This window comes from Diadema setosum, chromosome 1 (assembly GCF_964275005.1).
Source record: "Diadema setosum chromosome 1, eeDiaSeto1, whole genome shotgun sequence".
Classification (NCBI taxonomy): Eukaryota; Metazoa; Echinodermata; class Echinoidea; order Diadematoida; family Diadematidae; genus Diadema; species Diadema setosum.
The window spans coordinates 52,047,038-52,069,850 of record NC_092685.1 but is presented as its reverse complement, the minus strand read 5'-3'; the positions used below and the strand labels follow the sequence as shown (position 1 = coordinate 52,069,850).

Genomic DNA, 22,813 nt, shown 5'->3' with positions numbered 1-22,813 from the left:
CTCTCTAGGTCCAGTCCAAGGTGAACATGAAGTATGACTCTTGGCACAAGGAGATCCTCAGCAAGTTTGGCAACCTCCTCGGAGGAGAGATGACAGAGTTCCACAGTGCCCTCTCCAAGGTAACCATTCCTTATCTTCACCATCTTCCTTTTGCGTTAAAAAAAAAGTGCGCTCATCCCAACAATGGTTTATTAAAGATTATTCATCATGTGGAGAATGCTTGTTCATAAACAGTGTACACCTTGTACATATACAACTTGTAATACAATGAATGGAAAACATTTCCTTTGCTAGATTGTTGGCTGATCTACCTAGTATGATATAGTATTGGTGTGCAAAAATGCTACAAGGAAGACAATCATCAGTTCTTGAAGAGTAGGTCTCTCTCTTATGAGAAGCAGGATGATATATATCCCCCCCCCCCCCCTCCTCCGTTATCTTCTGAGTGAAGAAAAAAAAATGATTGATTGGAACAGAAGCCACTATTACTCCAGCAGATTTAGTCTGAGAAACTCTCCGGTATTTTTTTTTTTTTTTCATTTTATTTCTGAATAGTCTCGCACTGACCTGGAGCAGCATTCTGTGGACACAGCCAGCACATCGGATGCAGTCAGCTTCATCACGTACGTCCAGAACCTCAAGCGCAAGTACCGTGCTTGGGAGAAGCAGGTGGATGTAAGTATAATGTCAGACTTACTTCTCACACACTCTTTGAATGATCTTGCATATTTTGTCTCTAAAAATCATTTAAAAGAATTTGACATTATAAAAACAAGAAGATAATTATATTTCTTTTCATGGTGACCAGATACAGCTGAGCAATATCTTTTATGAAACAATCTTTAACACACACATTGTTTAGTAATGCACCATTTTTTTTCTTCTATTAATTGTGATCAAGTGAATGATATACTCCCTCTTGCATTAGTCTGTAACTTTTGTACATTAGAAGATTGACTGTTGACTCGTATGCTTGATGTCTGTCTGGACCTAGATGTACCGATCTGGGCAGAAACTGCTGGAGCGTCACCGCTACCAGTTTCCATCCAGCTGGCTGTATGTAGACAACATTGAGGGAGAATGGGGTGCCTACAACGAGATCATGAAGCGCAAGGAAGCTGCCATCCAGACTCAGGTACAATGAGACAATCTCTGGTGTCACTTTCGCTATCATTGCTGCTGTCACAAAACTTGATACAATTTGTGGGCTGTTGGAACTTTCATTGTGATAAAACAGAACTTCGGTATGGAAATTGGATTAAACTGTTTGCACTGGAGTACGAGTTAGAAATCATAATTGAGTAAGCTATGAAAGTGATGGTATCAAACATGTAATAAAGCACATACTCTTCACACTTGCCACGACATTGTTAACCTAACCAATAATTCATAACTTTTTACAATGATTGAAGAAAAGAGAATAGTATTACAGCTTTTGGAAATGAGTCTATGGAGTGGGTTTAAATGCTTGTAGTAGAACATTTAGTCAAATCTAAATGAGGACCAAAACTAACAAAACTGAAACAAATGAAAAATCTTTGAACTATGCCTGGTTCTCCATTTTACCAGCTGTGAAGTCAGTGATACAAACTGTGTGTAATATATTCTTAGTTTGCCTCTTTGGATGCAGTGCATGTATCAATATTCTGGCAGAGAGATGTATGTTGCTGTACTGGAATGGTTGAATAATTATGTTTTATTGTCCGTTTTATGTGAAAGTATACCCTCCACTAGCATTTTATATGAGGTACATGTACATTACCTGATGTGAAAGGCATTCATATGCAAAAAAAAAAGTAATAAAGCATTACAAATGAGAGTAATATTCATGGCAATATCAAAGACTTGACTGATAAGTTACATTAACAATATCATGCATAGAAGGATTACACACATTTCTCAAAAGTGGAGAGGGGCAGATTGAATGAATGTAACCAATTCACCTAGTCATGATTTGTGTTATTTCTGTCCTGCACAGATCGCTAGCCTCCAGATGAAGATTGTGTCTGAGGACCGGACAGTTGAGGCTAGGACCACTGAGCTCCTTGCTGAGTGGGACAAGGGAAAACCAATCCAGGTGAGCTATGATGAACAACATTTGTACATCAACTGCACATTTCACACTAAACAGATAGATTGTTGTACAAATTAATTGTGGAAATGCAGACCTGCTGAGCTTTGACATGGAGTTTGAAACCTGATAATTTTCACTGATGAATAAAAAGGCAAAATCTTGTGTATGTCCAATGTTTGATGTAAGCTCTCTTTAAAAGTTAGTATACTGAATTGCATACTGCTGCTTTTGAACCTTGTCATCTCATTTCAAATGTCATAGTATCTTTACAGTGTGAAGGGAGTTAATCTAGCATCATGGATGTCATTTGTCATTGACAGGGAGACTTGAGGCCAGACACTGCCACCAATGCTCTCTTCATCTTTGAAGGCAAGTTCACCCGTCTCAAGGAGGACAGGGACAATGTGGCCAAGGCTAAGGAGGCCCTGGAGCTGCAGGAGCTGGGTAAGTAGAGACAAGAGTGTCTCACAGGCTCCAATATGCTTCATTCTACCTCTTTAACCATTGAGTACACAGATGGTTAGTAATTTGATAACCACATGAAAGTTACAGTAAAAACTTTAAGTCAGACTTGCATGAAATGATAATGTTAAACATACCTACAATGAGCTGAATACTAACAAAGGAAGGACAATTGCTATCATATGATTAAAGGGAGTTAAAAAAATACATTACCAAGTAAAAGCTTAACACAAGTTAATGAAATTTTTAATGATGGTGGGATGGAGCTGAGGCAAATCTTGCCAACTGCAGCTTTATTCATATCCATCATCACAAGTCATATTAAACAAATTTATTGATGATTTCAGAACAGTAAGTAGATGGCAGAATGTTATGTTACTGTGAATTTCTGGTGTACTGAAAACGTTCTCTTTAATATCTCCAGAGACAGAATAAAATGTAAAAAATCACAACTTAAGTGAAACTTCTTTGATAGTGAGGTGTTCTATGATGTCATGCTATGCAGTGTTAGTTGATGAATTACCCTTTTCTACATCCTACTGTGGGTGTGGTTTAGTACCTAATGTCTGATGTCCATCTCACATATGACAGGGACGGTGAGTGCCAGTGAGGAGCGAGTCCAAGTAGCCCTGGAGGAGCTACAGGACCTGAAGGGGGTGTGGTCTGAGCTGCAGAAGATCTGGGAACAGATTGATGAGCTCAAGGAGAAACCATGGCTCTCCGTGGCACCCCGCAAGGTATCCATTATTTCTGGCCATCGTTTGAGTCTCTGCTTTTACACATCACTGAAATCCTTTACAGCATGCTTTTTAGAATTACTGTTAGATGACTGTGCTCATAGTTTTGTTACAAAGTACCACATTTCTTAAATTGATGAAATGTAAGCTGTTATGAGAAGCTATTATGTAAATGAAAACTTAATTCACTATTGCAGTTTCTCAACATGCTTTCTAGTAAACCAAAAAAAAAAAAAAAATTCTTGTGTTGAGTTTTCTATTGGAACTGATAACTGGCGACAACAAAAAAGCTGTGTTTTTAACATCATGGAAATGATTACTATGATCCTGTATGTTTTTTACCATATTAAATGCTATAAAATGGAAAAAAGTTATGTTTTTCATAGAGAAGTTATTTATTTGCACTGTTCTGATTAAAACTCCAGCTTCGTCAGAGCATTGACAGCCTGACCAACGGTCTGAAGAGTCTCCCTGCCAGACTCCGACAGTACTCTTCATATGAACACGTCCAGAAGGTTCTCAAGGGATATGCCAAGGTAAGTGGGACTCTGAAAGATAAAAAAAACCTGACATAGTATTAGAGTTAGGGTGTATTAGTGACATATGTCGGTGATTGTCATGAGAATATGTCTTGATTGCAGAAAAACTATTTTTAGCTGTCAAAAGTTTCATTGGAATTAATTGCTACTTTGATCAAAACCGTCAAACCGTAAGGCATTACTTATGATATTAAATGACATAAATTGCAGGGCTAGACAATAGTGACGGCAAATGAGTTTATTATATTTGTTTTTCAGGCAGCTGTGTGATTTACAAAGAGAACACTTCTCAAGCATGACAAGTTTCTAATATGTTGTTCTTCTTGTATGTATTAAATGTGTGTTTATTTGACTGAGGGTATGTGTTAATAGATGCACACTAAACCATCTCGTTGTATGACAGGTGAACATGCTGGTGACTGAGCTGAAGTCAGAGGCCCTGAAGGAGCGTCATTGGAAGCAACTGATGAGGAAGCTGAGAGTTAACTGGGTGCTGACAGAACTCACTCTAGGCCAGGTCTGGGATGTGGACCTCCAGCGCAATGAGTCCATAGTCAGAGATATCATCATGGTGGCCCAGGGAGAGATGGCTCTGGAGGAGTTCTTGAAGCAGGTCAGGGCAAGATGACTCTCAGGATTCAAAGAAAAAAAAAACATTCTGCAGTTATGAAAAGTGACTAATGTAGACATTCTGTGATGGGATATCCCAAGTATGCTAATTGAATCAGTTTTAACGCTGCTCAAAATAGTGCACCACGGATGAGTTGCTAACATACAGGATTATGGTCATGATTGATTGATACAGTATATGGAAGTGGATTCTAAAACTACACGTTTCAAACTTCTGTGTTTGTGTAATATTGTAACATACTTTGTATCTTTCTTTTTAATTGTAACCTTTCCATCATGATGTGTACTTTCTCCAGCTGTAGTTTAAATACCAGTGTGCTCTACAATTTGTATATGAAGCCTCAAGCACACAGTACAAGTTTTCTTTTTTAGTGGTACATGGTGGTCAATTGTATGGAGTTTGATGAGAAGTTTTTGTTGGCAGAATGCACTTCAATCACTTCTCATTTCTACAAGCTGTATATGCATCCAAGCATGTTGGATGTTGTGTAAGGGTTTCTTGTTGGCTGTGATAAAAGTTTTGGTAGAAATGGAATTGATTCCGCCCCATTGTCTTTTGGTAGCGTGTGAATAATTTTGTTTGAGACCTCCATGATTCTAAATGTAAATGATTTATGTCTGTGTTCTGTGTCAGGTGCGAGAGTCATGGCAGAGCTATGAGCTAGATCTCATCAACTTCCAGAACAAGTGTCGCATCATCCGTGGCTGGGATGACCTCTTTGACAAGGCAAAGGAGCATATCAACAGTGTGGCTGCCATGAAGCTCTCACCATACTACAAGGTACAGATACTATTATGCACCTGGCTTGTCATCTTGAGCAAAAAAAAAAATGTGATCTAATTTTTGGTATATCAAATGTCATGTTTATTATTCTTTGGTATAATGATACCATAAAAGAAAGTGAATATCATGGAATTACCATTTCTGCTTAAGTGACTCAAATTGATGTGATGATGTATGCAGAAAAACAGACAATACATTTTGATCTTTTCCCAATTTATATGATAGGGAGCCTGTGGGTCAAGGAAGTATTTCTGTGTAACCCATCTTGATGCTTGTTGTGCAAGCAATGGATATAAGAGTAGGCATTTAAGCCAATGTTGTGGTGGTAGCAGTTGAACTCATTTTGTTATCAGTGTAAAGTGATAAAGACTGTGGAATGATGTTACTAGAAAATGACTTGTGAAATCTTTGCTGCTGTGATGTGCAGGTGTTCGAGGAAGAAGCACTGACATGGGAGGAGAAGCTGAATCGCATCAATGCCCTCTTCGATGTCTGGATCGACGTCCAGCGCCGATGGGTCTACCTGGAGGGCATCTTCTCAGGATCTGCAGACATCAAGCATCTCCTACCGGTAGAGACCCAGAGGTTCTCCAGGTATAGAGACCCTTTTGTCTATCATTATATACTTATTAGATACATGTACATTCTTCCACAATCTGTGTACCGTTATACCTCGCATGTAACATAACTCTTCTAGTTTCAGCAGGTGCCCCTTGCAGATTATTTATCACCTGTTAGTCTTGTGAAGATATTTTATCTTTTCGTGAAAAATATTGGGATGAGAATAAAAAGAATGTTACTTCACTAACTCTCTACAAATTTAGAACTTATCTTTGTGAAGGAACCTGGAAGCATAAAATTTAAATGCAGAATAGCAGATTTATTTGTACTCCAGTAAATCTCGATGACACGCAGTATGGTTTCTGTGAAGGGTACTTTGAAATATGAAGAAGTAACTGTTTTGAAATTCAATGAGGTGTGGAACTTATAACCCATAGGAAAAAATTTGTAGATAAAAGAAGATATGTAAATGGTAAGCGGAGATTTAAATTTGTCATCACAATGATATAGAGGGAAAAACAATGCACCCTAGAAGTAAGGTCAGCAGTAATTTGATGTAATACACATGGTTTGTGCAAGGGTTATGTAAAGGCTGTATACATCATTCATTTTCTAAGGTGAGTGCATTCATGTGTAAGATCTGGTCTCTTGATGAGTAAGATCTGGTCTCTTGATTGTCTCTTCATTCACACAGCATCAGCACGGAGTTCTTGGCACTGATGAAGAAGGTTGCCAAGGCACCCTTGGTCCTTGATGTGGTCAACATCCCTGGTGTCCAGCGCTCCTTGGAGAGGCTGGCAGACCTCCTGGGCAAGATCCAGAAGGCTCTTGGAGAATACCTGGAGAGAGAGAGGGCCTCTTTCCCACGGTGAGTCACATTGGTGCATACCGACAATATGATAAACCTCACATGCTAATCAAAATCTGGCAAATTGCACCTTGCATATTTTTGTCTTCCGTGTTTGTTTTGTGTGGGGTTTTTAGTGAGACCAGGGGAGGGGAGATATTAAATGGAAAATGGCACAAAGAGACAGGGTGAAATCAGTGATGCTGCAGGTGGAAGCATACTTTAGGTTGTCTTCCTAAAAGAAAAAGTAAGAGTTTGTATGATTTTCTGTTGTGCTAGTTCTTGTAGAATTGTTTAAGTTTGCATTAATACTGTAGGGTAAACACTTGTTTGTTGTGTATTTATCAATGAAGAAAGATTAAATTTTTAAAATTTCTTGGATGTATCTCTTTTTTTGAAGTTTGTAATGCTATACCTGTCAATGAATTTGTTTAGATTTACAGACTGAGGTAAGTGGAGATTTCTCTTACAGTACATTAAAAAAAAATATTCAAACCTTGTATTTGTATGTGTGTGTGTTCCCAGATTCTACTTTGTTGGAGATGAGGATCTGCTGGAGATCATTGGCAACAGCAAGAATGTTGAGAAACTCCAGAAGCATTTCAAGAAGATGTTTGCTGGAGTGGCTACCCTCATCCTGAGTGAAGATGCTACTCTGGTCCTTGGGTTGGCTTCCAGGGAGGGAGAGGAGGTCAGTCTTATGTCATATAGACACCTGTTCATTGAAGAGAGAGGAGTGGTAGTAGTCGTACTGTATGATTGATAAGATCACACTTCTTTCATGATGATTCTATGTACATGGGTTACATACCAAGTATCTAACACCAAGTAGTCAAGAAGATGGACAGGTTTCCATCTCCTTGACCTAATCACATTGATAAAGTTGATAACCGTGCCTCAGCATGAGATATTAAATCTCTGGTATTGAACATGAGATGCCTTCGCTGAAAGTATTTTCGGTGATGATGTGAATGATATTAGTGACTCTGACCATGATGCTAGTAATAGAATTAATGAAAAGAACTCTACGAAGACCTAGGTACATGAACGTACAGGAAAGTGGGTAGAAAGTGTGTTGTACTTTACAACTGACAATCTTGAAACCATTCTTGTCTTCACACAGGTTGTGTTCAAGACCCCAGTGTCCATCAAAGAGCACCCAAAGATCAATGAGTGGCTAACCTTGGTTGAGAATGAGATGCGTGTTACCCTGGCCAAGAGCCTGGCTACAGCTGTGGCCAGTGTCAGCCAATTCAAGGAGGGGGACATTGAGCCAGAGAAGTACTTCAACTGGGTTGACCAGTACCAGGTAAAGCATTTTCACCCTGGTTGGATGTTAATGTTACAACATATTTTGACCTTCCATATCACTGTATCCTTGCTGAGTAAAACATGCAACCCTGCTCAAGGTCGAATATGTCAGCCAATCTCTCAGCAGCCAAGTATAAGGTTTTATGTATCAAAGACATTGATGTGTATGGGATTTTTTTTTTTTCAAAGTGTGGTAGGTTTTAATTCTTTTTGTCAAGTTTAGCCTTAAATTTTTTGTTGAAACCAACCCAGGGGAACTTTAATACATTAGTGATTTAGTTCATTGCATTGAGCATGTTACATTTGTAGGTCATTTGCTATAAAATGGCTATAAGATGCATTGAAGAAATCAATGTAAGTGACAACTGATAATTCATTCTGTAATGGCTACTGATACTCCATAGTAAATCTCTTGTTGCTTGAGGCAGGCATACTGTCTTTAGTCTTTAAGGTTATTTCCTGTTAGTCCTACCAGACTTTTATACACCATTTTGCACATGTCCTTCTGTTAGGCACAACTGCTAGTCCTGTCAGCCCAGATCTCGTGGTCTGAAAGCACAGACAAGGCCCTGAGTACTGTGGAGAAGAGTGGCGGAGGAGACATGAAGCCAGTGGAGGCAGTGTTGGAGAATGTGCTCAAGACTCTACAGGTGCTGGCTGACTCTGTCTTACAGGAACAACCCCCTGTCAGGAGGAAGAAGCTAGAACACATGGTAAGGACTGGGCCTTGAGGAGCATTGGAGATCATATTTAGATGCCTTTTGCCTTGTATCATTTTTACACACTGTACTAAAGCCCCTTTTACACTTTCACGGATTGCTTCACGGATGACCACGGATCGTCATCCGTGGTGTTCCGGCATGCAAAATATTGATTTTCCTATCAATGCCGGTGTGAATACGATCCCAACTGGGTGTCTACAAGGATAAGTATGGAGTCTACACGGCCAAGTACGGTGCCTACACGGACAGACAAGGAATGAACGCGGACCACAGCAGAAACGATACGGCGCTAACACGGATATCAAGGATTGAGCATGGATGCAATTGGGTGCCTTCGCGGTCTTCACACGGATATCCCCAAAATTTTGACAGATGACATTTCCTTTTGCTTTTGATACTTAATCATTCTTGGGTGACATGCTTCCAGAGCTAAGTACAGTAAAACAAGCACACCAGAAAATTTACAGCAGCCTACATACGCCTCTGCTTGCCAACATCATAAAGACAATTTTTTTTTTTTGGTCACGCTTGTTGCAAACTCTCATTTTACGGAAACATCATGACATAAACAAAGCGAAATAAAACAAAACAAATCAAATACACACACACACACACACACACACACACACTAACACACACAAAGACCAGCGTGGAGATGTGTGTGGGTCACTGAAGCTTCTCCTGCGACCACTTTATACATGAACAGGATGGGGGGTATGGCTGTACTGATTTTGGAAGATGTGAGCACATTTCATGGACTTTATGAACTTGTATTGGCAAAATTTTTCATCCCGGATGGAGCCGATGCTAAGGCCAAAAAAAAAAAATTGTTACATTGGCGTAACTCGCCCGACCCTAAAAATTCCGCCGACGCCATGTTTTTTTATTAGGTTTTTTTGCTATCGATATCAAATATCTTGTTGATTGCGATCGCGATCGCACAAACCCGGAAGTGGAAACGGCTCTGGGGATATCGGATGTACGAGGGAGAGATCTAGCGCCTCGCATAAGCCTTCCTTGATCAGTACGTCATCTGTTTCCAACACGGACACGTACTCTAACAAGATTTATTACTTCAGTGTATACGTAGCATTCAGACTGCGATGTATTGTGCACAGTTTTGCCATAGGTTTCTTGTGTGGAGAACTTACACGAATCTGTATATGTGGGACTGTAATAGAGATCGCCGCGTGCGATGAAAAGATCGTACATATGGGTCAATTTGCATCTATCTTATCTAAGTCAAAATAGTAAAATATGAAGTGAAAACATTCAGGATAGGGATTTCAACATCTTTAAATTCTGTGAAGGGGTATAATTCCAGTAATATCGGCCTCATAAATGATTTGTAGAATAGATGAACACAGCACATTCGGTGCAGCAGTTGTAACTGTTTACTGAGCTGAGCACGAGTTTTACACGTAAAATGCAGGTAGCAAAAAAAAAAAAAAAAATCCGCCCGACCGACCCTATTTGAAAATCTCATGTTACGCCAATGCAACAATTTTTTTTTTTTTGGCCTAATACGGATGTCTTGATGCCTTTACGGATTGTCCCGGAATGAGTATGGAGGCAACACAGAGTAACCGGTGCCTACAAGGAAGGAATACGGAGGCAACATGGAGTAGACGGTGCCAACAAGGAAGAGTTTGTATTGATTTTCTTCCGTGATGTCCGGGATGAAAAATTAAGCAAGCTTAATTTTTTTCCGCGGACATGCCGGATGATCAAGGATAATGCCGGATGACTTCACGGAGTCAACACGGTCCTGCCGGAAACAGTACGGATGATCCCGGATCGACGATCCATGGTCATCCATGATGCGATCCGTGAAAGTGTAAAAGGGGCTTTAGACGCACAAGAACAGTTCACAAGCAAAGGTTTTTGAGCATTGTAGGATGTATTTTCATGTGCTTCTCATTCAGTACGTCTAATTGCTACACATTGGTTTCAAGTTTTGTTTCTAGTTATTATCAGCATCAGAATTGAACATGACATGACTGTTGTTTCCCCAGATCACTGAGCTGGTCCACCAACGTGATGTGACCAGAGAGTTGGTCCGCTGTAAGGTGAAGTCTCCAAGTGACTTCAAGTGGCTCTCTCAGATGCGATTCTACTTTGACCCCAAACACTCCGATGTGCTCCAGATGCTTAGCATCCAGATGGCCAATGCCCGCTTCAACTATGGCTTTGAGTACCTCGGTGTGCAGGACAAGCTAGTCCAGACACCACTGACTGACCGCTGCTACCTGACCATGACTCAGGCTCTAGAGGGCAGGCTTGGAGGATCCCCATTTGGTATGCTGTCCTTTTGGGCCAGTTCATGCAATATATGTACACAACCTCTTTGTAATATCATTTATGATATTGATTTGGTTAACAGAGCTACAGCTTATAATGAATGTATCTGTATGAAGTCTGAATAGAACTACACATAACTGCACATGACTCTAACAAGTGATTATGTTGCTCTAAAATCTTCATATATTGGTTCACACGATTCAAACTACATTGTTTTTTCTTGTGGTTCAGGTGATTTTCCATTATGTTTATGACTAATATGATAGAATTGAATGTTCCCATTTCATCATCTAGGTCCTGCTGGTACAGGCAAGACAGAATCGGTCAAGGCTCTTGGACATCAGCTGGGTCGATTTGTCCTCGTCTTCAACTGTGATGAGCACTTTGACTTCCAGGCAAGAATCACACTGAAAATCAGTCATACAAAGTTTTGTTCTGTAATTCCAGACACCAGGCACAGTGACATCAAGTGCTTTGGTGTGATTTCTTTTTGACGTAAAAAGTGTTTTCATGAAATATGATGAAAGTGCATATTAAACTCTCTATCTGTAAACTTTATGGCTTGTAAAGTAGACTAAATTTTCTACAGTCTTTATTGCATAGTCGTACTAACAATAACCAAGAACAGAGTAATGCTGAAGATTGGCTTAAAGTACAGAACGTGCTGTCAAGTGTGTATGCATTCACAAAGCAGAGAGAACTAGAGTTTAGCAATGAAGAGCACCATGTAATGTCTTTGCAGGCTGTTTCTCTTCAGTGACTAGGAAGACTCACATTGAGGATTATTCTTTGAATTGCTGTATTAACTATCTGTCTGTTTGTTTGTTTTGATCAGGCCATGGGGCGTATCTTCGTGGGTCTGTGCCAGGTGGGAGCCTGGGGATGTTTTGATGAGTTCAACCGTCTGGAAGAGAGGATGTTGTCTGCTGTCTCACAACAGATCCAAACCATCCAAGAAGCTCTCAAGGAGCAGTTTACCAACGAGGCCAAGAAAGGTGTGCAAATCACTCAATTAGTTTCACAGTTTTTCTTCCTGTCTGTATGCTAGGTACCTGTATGCGCATGTGCGTGTTGTTGCTTGCGAGCATGGCTCATTCCAGAGATGTACATTGTACATACAGACTTCAGGCATCCAAGTGTCCTTGATTGCTGAGTGGATCCAATAGGCTGCATGTCAAGTTGAGAACAAAAACAAGTGAAATTTATTTCAAAGGAGTTTTTCTTTTCCAAATTCATGAAATTCTTTTCGTCGAGATGTTTTCATTGCAACTGATTGACAAATTGCCCTACATCGACGTCGATGTAGGGCAATTTGTCAATCAGTTGCAATGAAAACATCTCGACGAAAAGAATTTCATGAATTTGAATAACAAAGCAGTACCCGCTGCATGCTATAAGGATTAGAACCAACACTTGCTGTCGGGCGAAAGCTCGGTGGTCTAGTGGAGATGACGCCTGTCCGGTGATCAGGAGGTCGTAGGTTCGAATCCAGCTCGAGTATGTACGCCCATGATTTTTTATCATGGCTACTACTAAAACACTGATCAATTCAGTGCTTATTTACGTCGATGTAGGGCAATTTGTCAATCAGTTGCAGAGTTTTTCTTTGTTGGGGTATTGGTACTCCTTAGTATCAGTGCACAGGTTAGAATGTGAGTGAATTAGGTCAGTAGTCTCTTGTACAGGATGTTAAAGTCTTTGTCATGGCAGGTTTATATTTGAAGGGTTTCACAAAATGTGTGCAATGTCTATGTTCTTGGAATATCTAAATGATAGTGGTATGGTTTACTATCAAATGACAACCTATGTTACTGGACATGTGTCTCCTTGTATAACAGAGCAATGCAAACAAGAGACAGACTTATCAGATAAAGTGTCCCTCATCAGACATCATACGTACAGCTGTAAGTTGTAGATGACCAGAGATCTATGTGGTGTGATGGGGAGGTGAGGGCTATGATGAAGAGTCTGCCTGGTTTAATTGACAAAGTGTTCTGGATTGAAAACTTAAGTACAATTTGCACACTCGAATATATATAACATCACATTTTTAAATTTCATGTCAGTTGGAAAAATGGAGCTTCGGTGTTGGTAATTTCCACGATGTATCATTCACTTTACATATACATTCCAAATGACCTATTGAAATACCCATCGTTGCATGTTAACACTGGAACGTTTGTGAACATTCATGTCTGTTTGTGTCCAGGAGAACAAATTCTTGTTGAGCTGGTGGGTAAACAGGTGCGTGTCAACCCTGACATGGCCATTTTCATCACCATGAACCCGGGCTACGCTGGCCGCTCCAACCTCCCAGACAACCTGAAGAAGCTCTTCCGTAACCTGGCCATGACCAAGCCTGACCGTCAGATGATTGCTGAAGTCATGCTCTACTCCCAGGGATTCAGGACAGCTGAGAAACTCGCCTCCAAGGTGGTGCCTTTCTTCAAGTGAGTACTAATCCTGCTTCGATATCAGTAATCAATTTTATTTGGCATTCTTTAAAGCTGTGGGTATTAGGGTCTGTCTGTGATCAGATGATGTGAAGGCATGTTTGTGTTGCAAAGACAACAAAAAAATGTGCATATCATAAAAAACCATAAGCTTACGGAGTTCTTCTGGCAAGGATATTACATCGCAGTACCATTTATAGAATGAGAAACAAGTCTTTCATCTCTTGTGTGTATGAAGCACTTTACATTGTTTTTAGACATGTTCAAACAGAAATTTTAAATGGATGTATATTGTCTTAGGCATGAATGTTTATTGATTGCCAGTATTCAGTTTTGTTATGTATTGTCTTGAATTATTGTAAAAATGTTCATCTTATAGTTTTGCATGGAGCATTATGTGCTCTGACATCAAATTGATGCTCAAAGAAAGACCTAACCCTTGACCTCTCTCTTTGACTATGACACTGCAGACTGTGTGATGAACAGCTCTCCAACCAGTCTCACTACGGCTTTGGGCTCCGAGCTCTCAAGAGTGTGCTGGTTACCACGGGCAACGTGAAACGAGACCACATCCTTCGAGTCAAGGAGGAGAAGGCAGAGAAGGGAGAGACTGTTGATGAAGCCTCTATCGCTGAAAACCTGCCGGAGCAAGAGGTGTGAATGCAGGCTTTCTGCCATCTTGTAGATACCGGTTGTCCCCCCCAAAAAAATTACAACGGGATCCTCCGCAATGATAACTTTAAAAAAAGTGAATCAATCCAAATACAATTTCAGGGTATGAAACTATAACTTATTACCCACATCTTGCAGAAAGCCCCATCCAATTTGCTTCAGTGGTCAAAGAGAAATGAGGAGTTTTGTAGAGCATGTCAGGAATCCCTTCCCTCCAAGATCTGTCCATTGTGTTCACACATTATGCAGTTCCAAGAGCATCCAAGTTCTAAACTTGGAAGAATCAGATCCATGATATGCTTTACAATGATCCACATTTCTCTGTGATCACTTAGCCAAATTGAATGGGGTTTTCTGCACAACATGTTAAGATGTTATATTTTAAGACCCTGAAGTAGCATTTAGACAGATTAATCATATTTTAAGTTATCAATGCAAAAATCGATTGTTATTTTATTTATTTTTTTTATTATTATTTTTTTTTTTTTGGGGGGGGGGGGACATACTGTACATATAACAACAGGAAAGACTTAATGATAATCTCAACATTCTTATGCAGAACCCAAATGGCTCCAAGGCTTCCTTATGAGATAGTGAACTTTAGGAGGAAATTTATTCTTTGAAACAAACATCTCTAGACACAAGAAGAACGATAAGCACATCATGAACCAAATAGATAACACTTTTGTGAAATCTCTCATTATGGTGACCAAAAAAAAAAAAAAAAGTTGCACTGGCTGTGTCATATCCAATACTGATCATATGTTTGATATTGTTTCTGTAGATTCTGATCCAGAGTATCTGTGAGACCATGGTACCCAAGCTGGTAGCAGAGGACATCCCACTACTCTACAGCCTCCTGTCTGATGTCTTCCCTGGTATCCGCTACACCCAGGCACAGATGAAGCCACTTCGTCGGGAGCTGGCCAAGGTGTGTGAGGAGATGCACCTCACCTATGGAGAGGGAGACGAGATTGGTGCCTCCTGGGTGGACAAGGTAAGATTCTTCATGGATGTATCTCTCTTGCATTCACACAGAAAGGAACTGCACTCCTCTGGTATGCAAGTTTAAAAAAGATCAATGGAATTCTTTCGAATTCATTAGTCATTCTGTTCTTACTTTTTCAGAATCCTTTTCCGATAGTGATACAAAGTATTAGTATTTATTATTCACTAGTTTTGTTACATTTTAATCCCAGGTCCTTCAGCTGTACCAGATTTCCAACCTAAACCATGGTTTGATGATGGTTGGTCCCAGTGGAAGTGGGAAGAGCACAGCATGGCGATCACTTCTCAAAGCCTTGGAACGTCTGGAGGGTGTGGAAGGCGTGGCACATGTCATCGACCCCAAGGCCATGTCCAAAGAAGATCTCTATGGATTCCTAGACCCCAACACTAGGGAGTGGACTGATGGTCTCTTCACTCACATCCTCAGAAAGTAAGAAATATGTTTTTCTCTGCATCATCGACTTTCCCATCACATTTCCCTCTCCAAGACATTTAATACATATTTAAATCAAAAAGTGTGTTCATCAAAGAAAAAGTCTAATCATGGTCCAGATTATGCTTTTACCTAAAATTGTGTTAACTGTGAGATACTGCTGTAGTAACATCTTTTGATGGCAAATTAAATTGGTACCTGCTCAAAACAAACAACAAAACATGCTCTCTATTCACATGAATACTAATTACGCAATTTATTTTTCTCCTTTTGTACCTACCTGAAGAAGTGCATAAATTTTAAATTGTAGCTAATGTAGGATTTTATGTTTAAGTCAAATTATTCTCAAATATGTGCTCTGATTATAAAGTATTATGTCTCTCGATCAGAGCATTAAATCTGCTTTCATTCATCTCTCTCAGGATCATTGACAACGTGCGAGGAGAGATTAACAAGCGTCAGTGGATTATCTTTGATGGTGATGTGGACCCAGAGTGGGTGGAGAACCTCAACAGTGTGCTGGATGAAAACAAACTCCTCACCCTACCAAATGGAGAACGTCTTGGTATCCCACCTAATGTAAGCACTTCTTTGCATTCTTATGAACCATAACGTCATGAAATTTCAGATCTTAAGCCCAAGTGAAAATTTCGTGAGCTAGATTGCAGTGTTTTTGGTGCAGCATGATTTTGTTCACCAGAGTTCAGTCAAGAAGTAGAAAGTTTTCAGTTTTAATACTCCCGATCTTATTCAATAGGTGCGCATCATGTTTGAAGTGGAGGACCTTCGCTATGCTACCATGGCAACGGTCAGTCGATGCGGCATGGTGTGGTTCAGTGAGGATGTACTGAGCACTGAGCTGATCTTTGAGAACTTCTTGACTCGGCTGAGGAATGTGCCCCTGGAGGAAGGAGAAGATGCCATCATGAAGAAGTCCAAGGATGCAGGAGAGAAGGAGGATGTCCTCTCTCCAGTCATGCAGGTTTGTTCTCACTTCTCCTTTTTACCTCCACCAAGGAAGGAGGTTATTTTTTCATTGGCTTTGGTTTGTTTGTTTGTTTGCAAAAAAAAAAAAAATGTCAAAAAGCTGTGAATGGATTTGAATGAAACTTACAGAAAAAGTCGATAATAACACAAGGAACAGAGCAGGAATAGAAAAGGTTTGCTGTGTGTTCCCATTATGTTGTACCCTCTTGTATCTTGTAGATACTTGACCTTAGTTGCCTTTTCTTATAACATCTTACATTACCCTATGACTGTTCAGTATGGACAAGATTAAAGCTCATTGTTGTATCCATTAGTGATGAGTTCTTGGATGAGTGTACTTTTCACATGATTTGAGATGTATATGGTGTGAAGACTGAGTGTAAATCCTTCTTCGTAGGTCCAAGTGGATTCTGCTAACGTACTTGGGCCTCACTTTGCTTCTGATGGAATCGCTATGCGCTGTCTAGAGTATGCAGCCAAACAAGATCAGCACATCATGGACTTCACTCGTATCCGAGCACTCAACTCTCTTTTCTCCATGCTTCATCAGTGTGTGCGTAACATCATCCAGTACAACCATACACACAGTGACTTCCCCATGCAGGTAATGCTATGATTACAGTTCCATATGTGACTCTGATCCACCTGATACAACGTATATTGAGATCAATGATGTATAAAAGAACATTTAGTTTGCCATCCGTGGATTCTTTACACAGTTACACTTTGTCTAAAATTCAGCCTATTCCTGTTCAGAAAATGATTTGTCTCCTACCAATCTTTTATTCCCAGAAACTCTCAGTGCTGCTCCAAGTCAATAAAATATACTTAATGTTTTAAAAAAAAAGTTATTGTCCTTGTGTGATATACAGGGTGAACTTGAAATGAAACAATATGCTTACCACAAGGTGTGTTTATTTCATTTCTTTGAATCAAGGCTTTTGCCTTTGTATGTTTCTGAGTTTTGTTAAGAGTTTCTTGGAAGGTTTTGTTAACAGGTTAATTTTCCATAAATATTTGAATGTTTTCAGCAGTGCATTCATATACTAAATTCATACTAACACAAAGTATAGGATGAAGTTTTGATGAAATAAATTGAGTGAACCAGAGTTGAAAATTGAACTAGTTACAAATACGCTGTTATCACTTTGTGATTTGTGCCTCCCACTAACAGCAAGACCAGCTGGAGAAGTATGTAGCACGCTACCTGATCCACGCCTTGCTCTGGTCCTTCACTGGAGACAGTAAGATGAAAGCTCGTTGTGACTTTGGAGACTTTATCCGTGGTATCACCACTATCCCACTTCCAGCCCAGCAGACCATCCCTATCATTGACTTTGAGGCAAGTATTTTAGTCAGATGTCCCTACTCAGAGAAAACATTGGGATTTTCACATAGTGATTGGAATGAACATGAATACATTCAACAGACAACATGCATTGAAGCATACTACCAACTCTTGCATAATACTCCTACACTCTCATATGTATTTGTTGTGTGTCACAGGAATGAATATTGCTTTGTAATTGAGGTGGATGTATTACACTTCCCCAGTGACATTCTGTATATGTGTCCATAGTTATGCTTGTTCTCCCACCTTTGTCTTCTTATGTCCTCATATCCATCCATCCTAATGACTATTGATTGATGTTTATTTGTTACAGGTGTCCATCACAGGTGAGTGGGTACCCTGGCAGTCCAAGGTGCCCCAGATTGAGGTTGAGACTCACAAGGTAGCCGCCCCTGATGTGGTAGTACCAACCCTTGACACTGTACGCCATGAAGCCCTGCTCTACACATGGCTAGCAGAACACAGACCCATGGTGCTGTGTGGACCACCTGGCAGTGGAAAGACCATGACCCTGTTTAGCGCCCTCAGGGCCCTGCCGGACATGGAAGTAAGAACATGCTTTGTCTATAGTTTATTTCGAAGGTATAAAACAGTTAAAGATATGGAGTATTTCCAATCCAGTGTATTTGTATATTCGTGTGGGGGAGGAAGGCAGGAATATGAAAGCCAGTGTGGAGTGATGTAGGAGTGTTCATGATTAATTATAGGTTAAGTTTATGTACATGAATTTGACCCATTTCAGAGAAATGCTATATGGTGGATGCAAGCTGTATGCATTTGATATCTTTTACGTATTTCAAGTGATATGGGGGTATGTAAGTAAGCTCGAACATGAGTATGAGGATTATGATATGGCTAGTAGGATGTGTACAATAAATCCTGATACTGCTATTGATATAAATTAATGCATCAGGGCTGGTAGAATATCAAATCTACTTGCTTGATTTTCATTAATTTACCATTTATTTCCCTCTTTGTCAGGTTGTTGGCTTGAACTTCTCCAGTGCCACAACCCCTGAGCTGATGCTGAAAACCTTTGATCATTACTGTGAGTACCGACGCACCCCCAACGGCGTGGTCCTGGCCCCCATCCAGCTGGGCAAGTGGATTGTGGTATTCTGTGATGAAATCAACCTCCCTGACATGGACAAGTATGGTAAGTACTTAATCTACTAGTGTATTATCTGCTCTACCTATGTGTGACAAAGCATGTCTTTCACGTCTAGTTTGACCTCATTTGATTAAAACTTCTTGTATCTCTCTTCACTAATGATTATCAACTTCAGAGGTTTATTTAGTACCAGAGTATATAATAACCTTATGACCACTATTCAATTTTCAAGATCACGGTATTTGTTTTGTTAACAATGCAGATAATATCTGTCACCAAGAGCTACATTTTGGAGCATCCCTACTTTTCCTGTTTTCGATATTGTGTTTTCATACCTATTTAGATAGGAAATCAAGTCATCTGTACTGACAACATAACTTGATTATTTGATGGAATAGTTGAGAAGATGAACAGTTGAAAGATTGATAGATGTAAAAAACATAAAATGTTTGTTTGCGTTGTTGTTATGGCATCTAGGCACCCAGCGAGTGATCTCGTTCCTGCGTCAGATGTTAGAACACGGTGGATTCTACCGAACCTCTGACCAGGCCTGGGTCAAGTTTGAGCGTATCCAGTTTGTAGGAGCCTGCAACCCTCCCACAGACCCTGGCAGGAAACCCCTCTCTCACAGGTGGGTTCCACACTGTGTGGAAAGATTCAGCTCCCTGATCGCTACACTACCTCATTTGTCACATAGGACATGTAATCATTATCATATTGTCATAAATATGCTCAATTCTTCATGCGCATCCTGTAATATCTTAAATGATATTAGATGCTTAAAAAGACTTTGACCATGACTATACTCTAGATAAATCTATTCTTCAATTTGCATATTTAAGGTATACTAATTGTTCTGTTGTTCACTGAGGATTTGTCAGTTTGACATCCAAAACATCCTAAAACTAGTACAGTTGTAGCTTTAAGTTGATTAGACCACGTTAAGGATTGTTGATTTTGTATGTTCCTTTAAATTCTAAATGCATTACGTAATGGGATTTGAATGTTTCATCTATGTCTGCTAGGTTCCTCCGCCACGTTCCTGTGGTGTATGTGGACTACCCAGGTCCCGCCTCCCTCACCCAGATCTATGGAACCTTCAACCGTGCCCTGCTGCGCCTCATCCCCAGCCTGAGGACCTATGCCGAGCCACTCACCAACGCCATGGTGGAGTTCTACACTGTCTCACAGGTAGGATCATACCATTAGTATCGACTTATCCTTCATTGTAATGATGATTTCCAAAGAGGATAAAGATGATGGTGTTGATGATGCAATTTGAAATGATGACATAATGGGGATGAGATGCTGAAGATGATGATGTTGATGGTGATCATGATTGCACATTTGTGGTAATAGTGCTGAAGATGATAATGAGGAGATCTCACTTTGATGTTGTGAAGTTTTGATGGACAAATAAATTTTGTTCAAGCTTCCCACACTGGATAACATTCATTTGTACTTCGCAAAACAAAATGAGCATGATGTGAAAATTATGGCTATGGGTACAGACTCCTCATTATGATAGTCACTCATACATAGTTCATTGGAATATTTGACCTTGGATCATACGTTTATGCTTAAGTGATACATTTTTGTCAGGGGACATAGTGATGTCTTATTCTACTCTTGTTAGAGTGTATGAATTTTGCTCTAAAAATATACGAGTACAAGGATATGTTTTGAGTTTGTAAAAAGGATAGCTGTGTGAAAAGGATAGCCTTGTATGTTTCCTCTTTCTAATTTTGTGATGCATTTACCTTGCCAATCTCAGGAACGCTTCACCCAAGACATGCAGCCCCATTACATCTACAGTCCTCGTGAAATGACCCGCTGGGTGCGTGGCATCGTTGAAGCATTGCGCCCTCTAGAGTCTCTGTCTGTAGAAGGTCTTGTGCGTATCTGGGCTCACGAGGCTCTGCGACTCTTCCAAGACAGGTCAGTGTTAGGACTGAATAATGCAAATAGTAGTGTCTTTTCCAAAAATGATGGAATAATGCTAATAGTGGTGTCTACTCCAAGAAGTATGTCGTTTGTTGAATATATTGCCAACTGTGGATGACAGCAGTAGAAATATTCTTGAAAGTAGTACAATGTAACCACTTTGTGTCCCAAAGAAACAATTGCAGTGTTGAGGTACACTCTTTTGTATTGCATTTGGACCACTTTGCACTTGCTCTCTCTGAGCTTCTTTACATGTCTGGGATTTTCAGAGTGTACATTGTATAAATATGGGCAATTTAATTTTCTGCTGAAATAGTCCTCAACTTTTGAGTGTTTCTTACAGTGTTAGAATGGGTATGTCTCTTCCTAGATTCGGGTGAAAATATGAGCTATCTTACATGTTCCATAAGTATGTGACAAAGATGAAAGAATACATTTTTTCTGGGTTACCTGACCTTGACTTTTACTCAAATAGGTACAGACAGAATAGATCCGTATTTACATGTCGTGTAATGTCTGTTGCCATCTGTAGGCTTGTGGAGGATGAGGAAAGACTGTGGACTGGAGAGAAAGTGGATGCCGTCGCCATGAAACACTTCCCAAACATCAACAAGAAGGAGGCCCTCGGTAGACCAATCTTGTTCAGTAACTGGCTGTCCAAGGACTACATCCCTGTTGACCAAGAGGAGCTGAGAGACTACGTCAAGGCTCGCCTCAAGGTATCTCCATCTCAAGATAAAATTTATTCACTGAAGCACAGTTGCACTTATTGAATGTCAAATATTGAAAGTACCTTTAATCATCATAAATGTACCATCTTGATTTCAAGTTGATATGTGACCTATATGCAAGTTTGTCACAGAAAAATCACACCGGGACAACATTACTGGAGATGCCCTCTCTGAGAATGTCTGGCTCCAAGATATCAAAGTCGGCTTCTGATGTTACATTGTTCCAATTTTATCCTTGCCATATATGTGTATTGCAGTAACATTCAATAGAATGCAAACCCTGCTGAAAAAGAGATACCAGCTGATGCTTTAGTGTCTTCACCTTGTGATGCAAGAGGCATCATTCCAGAATAGAGGTAAAACTTATATTGACACTTCACCACCACCATCCCTCTGTGTACAGGTGTTCTACGAGGAGGAGTTGGACGTACCTCTGGTTCTCTTCAATGAAGTTCTGGATCATGTGCTGAGAATTGACAGAATCTTCAGACAGCCACAGGTATGCCAGCCATTAACTTGATTTCCTCGTTGCACTGATGATATCTCAACACTGAGGACCTTATGTCACCCATGAATGAATTGCAGTCAAGGGGATGATGGTATCAACATAACAAATAATTTTATCAAATTACAAAAGAATGAAACCAGCACTTATGGATCTTTTGCATTTTTCATAGTTGATTGAATGTACGTCAAGACTGTTGAGAATAAAGTGCATAATGTATGACTGGATATTTGCATTGCAATGGGCATCAAAATCAGTTAACTCTGACTTGAATCCTTTGGTGAGAGGTTGTCAATTTTTAATATGCTTTAGCAATGCCATGGTCTATGAAATAATTGCTGACATACATGTATTTTGGTTGGTAGGGTCACTTGCTGCTGATTGGAGTGAGTGGAGCAGGAAAGACGACTCTGTCTCGCTTTGTGGCCTGGATGAATGGTCTCAGCATCGTTCAAGTCAAGGTGAGTAATGATACCTTTTCTTGACACGTAATGATTTGTTACTATTTCTAAAAAACACAGAGACATAACCTAAATCAAAGCATACCCATGCTGTGTTATAGCTTATAACACCGGCAAAGTTATAACTGATATACAGTCTATGAACGCTGTGCCACTTTAATGTGAAATGTCAAGAAATATTTAGAATAT

At 39.9% G+C, this 22,813-nt stretch overlaps 1 protein-coding gene across 1 annotated transcript in view; it reads left to right on the top strand.

Annotated features, from left to right (window-relative positions):
• The window catches only part of LOC140236867 (cytoplasmic dynein 1 heavy chain 1-like), a 76,322-nt gene that overhangs the window by 24,435 nt on the left and 29,074 nt on the right, over positions 1 to 22,813 (top strand). Inside the window, exons 22-54 of the mRNA XM_072316811.1 lie at positions 9 to 119; positions 556 to 675; positions 995 to 1,135; positions 1,979 to 2,077; positions 2,395 to 2,518; positions 3,128 to 3,273; positions 3,699 to 3,809; positions 4,216 to 4,425; positions 5,077 to 5,223; positions 5,654 to 5,820; positions 6,482 to 6,655; positions 7,160 to 7,325; positions 7,758 to 7,943; positions 8,458 to 8,658; positions 10,683 to 10,965; positions 11,263 to 11,363; positions 11,804 to 11,963; positions 13,178 to 13,418; positions 13,892 to 14,075; positions 14,878 to 15,090; positions 15,293 to 15,531; positions 15,957 to 16,113; positions 16,292 to 16,516; positions 16,919 to 17,125; positions 17,696 to 17,863; positions 18,186 to 18,419; positions 18,854 to 19,028; positions 19,461 to 19,614; positions 20,009 to 20,174; positions 20,758 to 20,921; positions 21,460 to 21,646; positions 22,062 to 22,157; positions 22,529 to 22,624. Of these exons, the coding sequence (XP_072172912.1) occupies positions 9 to 119; positions 556 to 675; positions 995 to 1,135; positions 1,979 to 2,077; positions 2,395 to 2,518; positions 3,128 to 3,273; positions 3,699 to 3,809; positions 4,216 to 4,425; positions 5,077 to 5,223; positions 5,654 to 5,820; positions 6,482 to 6,655; positions 7,160 to 7,325; positions 7,758 to 7,943; positions 8,458 to 8,658; positions 10,683 to 10,965; positions 11,263 to 11,363; positions 11,804 to 11,963; positions 13,178 to 13,418; positions 13,892 to 14,075; positions 14,878 to 15,090; positions 15,293 to 15,531; positions 15,957 to 16,113; positions 16,292 to 16,516; positions 16,919 to 17,125; positions 17,696 to 17,863; positions 18,186 to 18,419; positions 18,854 to 19,028; positions 19,461 to 19,614; positions 20,009 to 20,174; positions 20,758 to 20,921; positions 21,460 to 21,646; positions 22,062 to 22,157; positions 22,529 to 22,624 (5,553 nt within the window). The remainder of the gene's footprint in view (positions 1 to 8; positions 120 to 555; positions 676 to 994; positions 1,136 to 1,978; positions 2,078 to 2,394; positions 2,519 to 3,127; positions 3,274 to 3,698; positions 3,810 to 4,215; positions 4,426 to 5,076; positions 5,224 to 5,653; positions 5,821 to 6,481; positions 6,656 to 7,159; positions 7,326 to 7,757; positions 7,944 to 8,457; positions 8,659 to 10,682; positions 10,966 to 11,262; positions 11,364 to 11,803; positions 11,964 to 13,177; positions 13,419 to 13,891; positions 14,076 to 14,877; positions 15,091 to 15,292; positions 15,532 to 15,956; positions 16,114 to 16,291; positions 16,517 to 16,918; positions 17,126 to 17,695; positions 17,864 to 18,185; positions 18,420 to 18,853; positions 19,029 to 19,460; positions 19,615 to 20,008; positions 20,175 to 20,757; positions 20,922 to 21,459; positions 21,647 to 22,061; positions 22,158 to 22,528; positions 22,625 to 22,813) is intronic.